Source organism: Pseudoliparis swirei, chromosome 9 (genome assembly GCF_029220125.1).
Source record: "Pseudoliparis swirei isolate HS2019 ecotype Mariana Trench chromosome 9, NWPU_hadal_v1, whole genome shotgun sequence".
Taxonomy (NCBI): Eukaryota; Metazoa; Chordata; class Actinopteri; order Perciformes; family Liparidae; genus Pseudoliparis; species Pseudoliparis swirei.
Genome location: NC_079396.1, coordinates 10,790,626 through 10,800,556, shown reverse-complemented (window position 1 = coordinate 10,800,556; position 9,931 = coordinate 10,790,626). Strand labels below are relative to the sequence as shown.

The window sequence follows — 9,931 nt, the reverse complement described above, 5'->3', positions numbered from 1 at the left end:
CTCTCTGGTCTCCTCTACCTTCCATGTTTTCATCCATTCTTCTTCAAATCAGGAGGTCACCTGTGGCCCTTATATTGCTAAAGCCTTGATTCCAAATTGCACAACAGCCGTGGAAATGAAAGTTTTGCCAATTGAATAGCAGTGTGTTCTGTCTGAACACAAGGAGGTTTTGGCATTGATGAAGTGTGCAAAGTAGAGAGGATGGTGTTTAGTGTTTTGAAGAAAGTGTGGTTAACAATTGAAATCTGTGTCTAAAGCAGATAATCTTCAATCGAGAAAAACTGTAACAGCCGCCAGCTAAATCTGCCAGTAGGTGGCGCTTTGAGTCTGTGAACATATTCATGCATCATGTGTCCCTTCGTGAAGTGTAGACCACGTCATGTAAATTCAATGTAAAAAAAAAAAGTGATGAAAAAAGGCGGTCACATTATTTTGGGCACGACGAGGGAGTGAATGTGCACCGTTGATCAGGGGGGCGTAGCCGGAGCGTAGTTCAGCACAGATGTGACATTTTCTCAGGGATTTTGTTCTTTATTTAATGTTTGTTCATTGTTGCGATCGTTGTTCTGTGCTAGGGCCGCCCCTGCTGACGTTAGTTATGTTTAGAGAATAGAGAGAGGGAGAGAGAGAAGAGAAAGAAGAGAGAGAGAGAGAGAGAGAGAGAGAGAGAGAGAGAGAGAGAGAGAGAAAAGAGAGAGAGAGAGAGATAATTCTTATTCCGTTCTATTTAACAGGGGCTAGTCTAGGATTTGCGTGGCCAGACTGAAAAAAAAATCATACGGCCTCTATTGTTCAGAGGGCCGGGTCAAATGTGGAGGCGGGCCGTATTCGGCCCGCGGGCCGGAGTTTGAGGACCACTGCTCTTGGCTGTTGATGTCTATCAATATCGCTCATTTTGAAAATGACGTAAGAGGGCAAAACGGATCCGTATCAGACCAGCGAGGAGGGCAATACGTGGCTGGCATGACGACCCATGAGCCAATCAGAACGCTTGTACTGTTGTTGCTATATAATAATTCCTCTTTATTCATAAAGTAAATGTAAGCTAGTGGTCTGATGCTGCCAGAGGAAACACAGGTCGAGGATGTATTGCATCATCAGTGTATTGCTGCTAATGCTTCAACTCTGTCAGAATTTTTTTTTAGCATTGGGTGCCCTTTTTTTTGGTTTGAGCACCTGCCCCCCAAAATGTCTGTGCACGTGCCTGGATATGACTATATGTTGATACTGTGACAAATCTGTCTGCCAATGTGGCCGTGGTCCCTGCAGGTATTGGAGGTGGGCGTGGCAGAGGGGCCTCAGAAGAGTGGGAACACCTGCGATTAATTAGCAGCACTGGCAACCCATGCGCCGTGTGTGCCAGTGCACTCTGTTAAAAGGCCCTCTGGTCTCATTGCTGTGTCTCTGTCCTGAGACACCTGTTTGGCTCGTTGTTAAAGATTATGGTTTATCTCTACACTATACAACATTACATATACTTACTGCTGAAAGTACTGATTCCACATGACATTGCTAAGAAAGAAAAAAGGTTCAGCAACAATAAACAAAACAGTAATCTTCCCATATATTTTGCTTTGCACTGGAATCTGACTCAAGGATGAGATCTTTTTACAGAATGGACATCAAGGCGTTTAAAGCAATACATTAAAATATTTTTGAATGGGGTATATATTCAGCTGTTATGCTTTATAAAAAAGAAAAAGGGAATAATCCCTAATCCCGTACCCCAACCCTCCATGGCTTTATCTCAGAAACAACAACCAAAGGATCAATGAGACATGTTTAAGCCAATTTGTTCGATGAAAGTAATGCATGCAGAGAGAGAAACAGGAAATTAATTTATTTCATAAAATAAAAAATATTAAATATTGAATCATTTTAGGGACAAATCCTAAACAATGTTATTATTTGTGTTGATTTGTCATTCAATACTTTTGGCTGGATGGACTTTATATATGAAAAGTTAAAACATTCACATAATTAAAACAAACAATATGTATATGTATCAATTGCTTTGTTTAAACTGATTATCTTCTGCAGAAATTAAAACAAATAAAACAATTTTATTTATAATAATTTAACGTCGATGGTTCTCAGAGGCTCTCAGTTAGATGAGGTGTTGGCGCCCCTAAGTGGTGATTTTAGAGTAGGGTCGAGTGATGAAATGAGTTGTCTGTGTTTTAGATGTGCTTAATTAGGACTTTCTTCTTTAAAGGTAGACTTGTGCATATAATGAAAACATAATTAGAAATCATATTAGAAAAGCAAAATAAAATAATAATTGACCCTAGAATTGACACTGGTGATCAACTCCGTTATTTTCAAAAATCTTTTGAAAATTAAAAATGGGTCATAAATGATCATGACCACTGCTCTTGAAAGGTGTGGTTTTTTTCGTTTCATATCACAGACCAATTAATTACTGGGAACATTACAAATAGCCTGACATCGTGGGTCATTTTCATTATTACGACTGTAATATGCGGACTCGTCAGTCGCAAATTCTACGGAAAGCGCGACAGGACATGCTCTTTGTGGTTTGTCGTGACGTGTTACCAGGGCAACAGTTATCAAAACACGACAATGACTCGCTATCTAGCTAGCTTAGCTTAACTGATAACTAGTTTATATAATAGTACTTACGCATCATGTAATACTCAGTTAATTATCATAATTTTCTAACATTTCTAAGCGTTCGCTGCCATGTCAAAATGCAAGGTAACAGAAAGCATTGTGTGTGTGTGTGTGTGCGTGTGTCACGGTATGCCGACGTTATTTTCTTTAACTACTGATAAGTTAACCTAGCTAATGAAGAGTTGTACAGGACTGTAAGTAAAGTAACATTATATGAAACTATATATATATATGAGAGAGAGAGAGAGAGAGAGAGAGAGAGCAGTTTGAGTTGTTGTTGGGCTTTGGCCCTAAGCCAATTAAATAGGCTAAATCTTGGTTTCTCTTCACCACTGCAGACTTCTGGATACAAAGCTGACTGTAGCAAAAGTGAGGAGCGGTGAGTGTTGTTCTCTAGTAGTTAGGTTTTAAAGGTGCAGCTATTGTCTCATACTAATAACACTACTCAATCATGTCTCCTCAGGGAGGGAAGGTGTTGTGTGCGTTACAAATGTGGCCAACTCAACATCATAAACATCTTACGCCAAAGACCAGGTTGGGTGGAAGTCAAAGAGTGAGTAGCGCTGTCTGTTCATGATCAAATCAGCTTCTTTCTTTTTTTTCATATGTGTAGCTTGAATCTGGTATTTACTCTTTTTCTCACAGAAAAGGAGAATGGGACTTCAACTGGTGTGAAGCCAGGGATAATTTGGATCATTCATATATGGAGGAACACGTCAGGATAAACCACTTTCGCAACCATTATGAGGTGAGGCAGCATCAATCTAGCATGCTTGCGACTACACACTGGAGATGGAACAGTAATATGCATAAATCATTCGTATCATCGAAAGTCATGTCGTCTTTTTCTGTGTTTCTGTGTTTCATGTTAAAGTTGACTCGCAAAAACCTCATGGTGAAAAACCTCAAAAGACACCGGAAAAATCTCGAAAGGGATGTTGGCCACATGGAGGCCTCCAAATGTGATTTCTTCCCCTGCACCTTCGCATTGCCCAACGAATACCATCTCTTCGTTGAGGAGTTCAAAAGAAGCCCTGGTAGCACCTGGATCATGAAGCCGGTTAGCTAAAGTAGACCATGCATGTGATCCAATGCAATGAAAAGATATTGAATTGTGTGTTTGGATGACGTTAGGAATTAAAATGAAGTTATTACCACATGGCATTTAAATCATAAAAAAATACTGTTCCTGTATGTTTATTAGGTAGCTAAATCTGGAGGGAAAGGCATTTTCCTATTCAGGAAACTGAAAGACATCATGGATTGGAAAAAGGTAATTTCATCAAGGAATTAGGTGTACATTAAATGTTGGTTACGTTCACACCCACATATTCAGATTGGTAATATTGTGTTTACACAGGATGGCACGCGCTCGGAGGAACAGAAGGATGCAGCTCAAGTGGAAAGCTATGTGGCTCAACGCTACATCGAGAACCCCTACCTAATCAATGGTTGTCAGAATCAGAAATTAAAAATGTACACAGGAATACAGCATTGTGAAACAAAGAAATGTAAAAGTTAAAAGGTTTAAATTAAAAAGTTAAAGAAAGATAAATATAAGAATGATATTCTGTTGATAATAATATAATAATAATAATATATAATAATTATGTTGACACTGCTATCTCATACACTAAACTGAATGAAAAACTAAATTTAATTGTAAATCCAATTTAATTTAATAAAGTAACAAACACGTAACATTGACAAATTGGAACAGGAGGATGAGTGAGCAAAAATAATTAGATGTTTTACTTTTTGTCCCCACAGGCAGGAAATTTGATCTGAGGGTCTATGTGCTGGTAACAGCTGTATGTATTAAATCTTGTCAACAATGTTTACACAAATTGTAAATATTGGAGCATTTGTGAATCAATGTGTGTGCGTGTGTGTTCTTGTTTCAGTATGTTCCCTTGAAGGCCTGGCTGTATCGAGATGGGATTGGCCGCTTCTCAAGCACCCGCTTCTCCATGAGCAGTATTGATGACAAGTGTATCCTTGTTTCACCATCATAACTATTATTTCTCCATTCATTTTTAATGTTGAGCCTTTGTCTAATAAAATATTAATTAAAAGTTAGTTTTAAATAGCTTGGTTGTACTACTTAGTGCCTCTCATCAGATGTGCACCTCACCAATGTGGCTGTTCAGAAAACTGCACCTGACTATGACCCTGAACAGGTGTGTAACTCAACAACCACAGAATAAGTAAAAGACCATTTTGTGGCATATTTTCGTCATTATATTTTGCTGTATCTTCTCTCCATTAACCAGTTAATTCTCCACTTCATTCCTGCATTGTTTTATTAATCTTGTATATAGGGATTTAAATGGCAGATGCAACAGCTTCGAAGATACCTGACTGCAAAACATGGCAGACAGACGATAGAATCCCTGTTTAAGGAGATCGATAACATCTTTGTCCACAGTCTACAGAGTGTACAAAAGGTCATGATCAATGACAAACACTGCTTTGAGCTCTATGGGTATGACATTCTACTGGATCAGTGTCTCAAACCGTGAGTCCTCCTATGATCATACACTGTCCACATGGCAACACAATGCATCATCACCGACACACAGCCACTTGCAAACATGCTCACAAAGAGACACAGCCAAGCAGACATGACACACCTGGGACTCGCCTCTAAGGATACACAAATAAACTCAGAAAATACATATAAATCTATCAAAATAATGTTGTGGTATGCAACAAATGTATTGTTCATAATGAACCCCCTCCTCTTCTTGCAGGTGGTTAATTGAGGTGAACGCGTCCCCGTCACTTACACCGAGTAATCAAGAGGATTACGAGATGAAGTTCCGGCTGATGGAAGACACTTTGAATGTTGTTGACATGGAGGGAAGGTAAAGATCTCTTTGTCATCGCGTTTGCCTTTTTGTCACCAGGAGACCCGATATTTCATTATAGTCATCAGTCTGTATTTGTTCATCACCAATTGATCCAAATTTGGAGTTATAATCTTGTGTTATGGTATGTATAAAATAGTTTGAATTAATTGCAACAATAGATAAGTCCCTATAATTTCCCTCACAAGGTGTCACGGGTAGCGAGGTGCAAGAGCTCATGCGCAGAGGAACTGGACTGGACTCAGTGCGGATAACAAAACTCACTCTTTACTGAGGCCAAAAAGGTTACAAAAAAACACCAAGGTCCAAAAAGGGTCAGGCAGAGGATCGGCGGTCAGGGCAGGCAGAATACACACTAGCAACACGCAAGACAGGACTACGAACAAAAGACAACAATCCAGCAACAGACAAGGGAAAGACTGGCACAATATATAGGGGGGAAACAGGTGTACGACATGACAGTAACCACATGAGAACAGGTGTACGACATGAGACAGTAACGAGACGAGAGTGGCTGAGGGCAGGTGCAGGGAATTAACCAATCAAGGAGACGCACAGAGGAGACACAGAACAGAGCCGAATGCTGCACAGCAGACGATAAATTCCTTTAATCTCTTTCCGTCACATTTTAATGATCTGTGTTTTTTTGTCGTTAGGCTGACTGGCAAGGAGAAAAGGGTGGGGGGCTTTGATCTGATGTGGAACGATGGGCCGGTCTATAATGAGGACTTCAACCCTGAAACATTTGGCAGTTCGTGTTTCACTGCCAATACATACTTGGGTAACCTGACAAACAAACAAACTATTTTGAGATTATGAAAAAAGAATTCTAAAAAATGTGCATAGGTATATACTATTAAGAGCATGTCATTTGATTGTGTGGAAACGCTTTTATCGTGCTATTATTCCATAAAAATAATATAACTGCAAATACATGCTCTCTGTTGCAGGGTGCGTGAATGACAGGGAGAACCAGCTTCGCCGGATTCTGAAACCATTTCCAGGACAGAAGAGGATGTAACACATGCATCATTTGTATGTCCCGCCAATAAAGTACTTTTATCCTGGCAGAGGAGAGGCTCCAGTAAACACACATAACTGAAAAACATTAGTAATATTTCATACAAAATTAGCTTTCTGTGATGATCTGATCATATTCCAAGTGCTTGGATTGAAATTTGAACATGCAAATAAATGAAAACTACGTTTTCTTAAAACTACAGCCGACTACCAAAGCGCGTCATTATTTCAGTGGCAGAGTTAGGGCTGGTTAGGTTTGGGATTTTAGCATCTCAGAAACAAGGACAGGTCAACTGTTTATCACTTCTTCACGTGTTCCAAAGAATGGCCAGTGAATCAATATCCCTCGAGTGCAAAACATTTATTTCTATGCCTTAGATAAATGTTTCCGGACTTGAGGGCTCAAATCTCCTTCTTCAGGGCTGTAAAGAGACATATAAGTGTAAGGAAAAACAATTCGTGATTTACTGTACTTGAAGCAAAGCATTCAGTAAGAATATAAACACCCTCACCCACACATCGCTGGAGAGTTTGCTCTTATAGTCTTATCGTTAGGGCTGAATCAGGTTCACCTGGTCCCGCCCCTAGAGGTGCTGCTATAGGCTGATGGGCTGCTGGGGGACGTTTAGGATACACTGATCACCTCTCCTCTTTTCTCTTATGGACAAATGTACATCTCTTCATTGCACATTATTAACTCTGCTTCCTCCCCGGAGTCTTGTGACTTCTCCCCTCATAGGGTCCATTAGACCCGGCTGTGTTTGAAGCTGGTCCTGGTTTCCTTGTCCCTGCTTCCTGCATCCAGCCTCTGGCCTGGGCCTGGCCTCCTTCCCAATGGCCCCGCCTCCTTTTGTGTGCTTCCTGCCTCAAGGGTCGACCTCATTGGTCATTGGTCTGGCCTCTTTCGCGATACCTCCTGCCTTCGTGGTTCTGCCTCCTGTCATGGCCCTGCTGATGCCCCCCCCCCCCCCCATCTCTTCCTCCTTCTGTTTCATGGATTGTGACGGTCTGGATCGTGGTCCATGCCTACTACTAATTATTCATACTGTATGTTATATTCATTGAATGTATTGTAACTGTAATGATTCCTTCTGTTCACTGGGAGAGGGGTCCTCCTCTGTTGCTCTCTTGAAGGTTTCTTCCCTTTTTTCCCTGTGAAAAGTTGTTTTCAGTTTTTTTAGGGGAGTTTTTCCTGATCCGATGTGAGGTCCTGGGACAGGGATGTCTTATGTGTACAGATTGTAAAGACCTCTGAGGCAAATTTGTGATCTTGGGCTATACAAAATAAACTGAATTGAATAACAGATTAATAAGACACAGTCACTGAGGCCCAGGCTGTGAGGGGCAGAGGCGCAGTCCAGCTGGAACCTCAAATATGATTGATACTCACTGTTGTTTTTCTTTCTCTAAATCATATATTGCTCACACACTTTCCACCACAAAGTACATTACAGAGGAAAACTAATTGCACAGTTACAATATCTTTTTAAGCTAATAAAAAACACAACGACTCTTAGTTTCAGATCATTATACACTCATGAAACATAATTATTTTGCCCCCCTTATCCTACACAATCTAGTTTATTTTGTATGCGTTATAAAATATAGACACTTCTCCAAAAGCATGATATGTAATAATTAAATTATAAAATGCATTTTACTCTTTACACATGCTTTACTGTGTCTGTGTAACATGTCTGCCAATGAACACTTCATATTGAAAAGCCTCTTGGCTGTTGTTTTAGAATACATATTATGATATTCATCGTGCTTTGAGGTGAATGGCATGTATCAGGGCAGTTTGAACTAAATCCAGCAATAGTTGGGAAATGTCAACATCATGTTCTTGTTTTCCTGTTGAGTCAATGAATACATTTGATCAGTATTTGTATACATTTTGTGTCTACATTTTTTTCCCCATAAAAATTCTGAGGATGTGTTGCTGTACTAATAACTGTGTCGCCCAAACCTTGAAATTTAAATTCCACCCCTGCTTGCAAAGAATCTAAATTCAGCAATAAATGAACGAAAGTCCCATTAGAACATGTCGCATTATAAAAAATACCTTTACCTAAACAAACCCAGATGAAAAATACAGCAGCTGCAGCTTCATCGCAACGCGTGTGGAGGAGATCAAACAGAGGGATTCCCTTCTCATCTTGTTCTCTGTTCTTTATTCATTTCGAAGGAATGCAAGTACAATGTACGGCAAAGACACGGCACCAAGAGCAACGAAGAGCAGAAGAGATGAAGCTGCTGAGGAGGAGGGGGGGGGGGGGTTTAAGGGTCAGCCGGAGGTCGTCCAATCAGACTTTGGCACTGGGATGTCTCTCATTAATCACAGTCTAGTTCTAACTCGTCAGACGTCCATGGCCAGAGGGAGATAAGTGTGACCTTACAAGTTGATCCAAGTATGATTTGGATGTGTCTGGCCCTTAATGAAGAAAGGTGATAACAAGTTCAGATGGATGTGCTGTATGTTTTTGAAAAGCTCTCCTTTTTTGGTAACAGGTTCCCTCTAGTGTACATCAAGCCCATGGCCAGTAACTACTTTACATCTTAACAATCCACCAAACAGCACCAACTATACAGTACAAAGTATGCACCACTGCATTTTTTTCACCTTCCAGTTTGACACGCACATTCATGATTAATCATCACTTTAAAAGGATTTCGAACGCAGATATGAAACACAATGGGAAGTACACGACCCGTCTGAAAAGCAAAGTAATACCTCCGTCACACCCTCATAAACAGATAAACATTGTGTTGCTGAATGAGTTGTGATGCTGCCTGCATTGACTTATGACACACATGATGCAAGAAGAGAGAAAATATGCAGGTCATGTCAAAGACACCATAATTAAAGGGAAACCTTGCAATCTCAATTGTATGCATTTGACTCCCTGGCATCTCGGTAATTAAAAGTAGCTTGTTCATACAAATATGTTCATATAAAATCAGAGTTTGTACAATGTAACTGCTACCTCAATCGGAACACTGCATGCCTTCGGCATCCCTCTAACATCCATGTACCAAACAACACAAAACTAAAAGTTAAAAGAGTGCTCCTATTGTAAATGTATTCATAACACTGTACTTCGTTGATGAATAATACCATTTCTACAGAGTATGTTGAAAGATGAGCAATATGTGTTGTACAATAAATAGCTGTACAAAATATCATTCATCACAACTTCATGTAGACATGAAAGGCCTACTTCATGTGTATTGACGGGGAGATTAAATCAAAAGCAGAGTGATATGTAGAATAAAGATACATAACAGCACCAGTGGCCTGCATTAGATGAAGCTGTTAAAGGGTGGTAACTGAAGGAAGGAACTGCCGCCACTGTGCTGCGATTACATTTTGGGAATAACAAAACTGAATGTATTGTGTGCTTGAT

At 40.1% G+C, this 9,931-nt stretch overlaps 1 protein-coding gene across 1 annotated transcript; it reads left to right on the top strand.

Moving 5' to 3' along the window:
- Positions 1–2,633: 2,633 nt before the first annotated feature.
- Positions 2,634–6,761, top strand: ttll9 (tubulin tyrosine ligase-like family, member 9). The gene is made up of 14 exons (XM_056423532.1): positions 2,634–2,718; positions 2,973–3,013; positions 3,098–3,187; positions 3,280–3,382; positions 3,509–3,694; positions 3,839–3,907; positions 3,995–4,085; positions 4,405–4,445; positions 4,539–4,626; positions 4,756–4,814; positions 4,956–5,152; positions 5,388–5,501; positions 6,161–6,285; positions 6,455–6,761. Exons 1-14 carry the CDS (start codon positions 2,704–2,706, stop codon positions 6,523–6,525), a joined length of 1,290 nt encoding a protein of 429 aa, XP_056279507.1. The 5' UTR covers positions 2,634–2,703; the 3' UTR covers positions 6,526–6,761.
- Positions 6,762–9,931: the final 3,170 nt, after the last annotated feature.

Excerpts from the sequence above, each read along its gene's own strand:
- ttll9 (XM_056423532.1), top strand. Across the intron at positions 3,383-3,508 it reads ACTTTCGCAACCATTATGAG|TTGACTCGCAAAAACCTCAT; the intron begins GTGAGGCAGCAT and ends TTCATGTTAAAG. Across the intron at positions 4,815-4,955 it reads CTGACTATGACCCTGAACAG|GGATTTAAATGGCAGATGCA; the intron begins GTGTGTAACTCA and ends TCTTGTATATAG.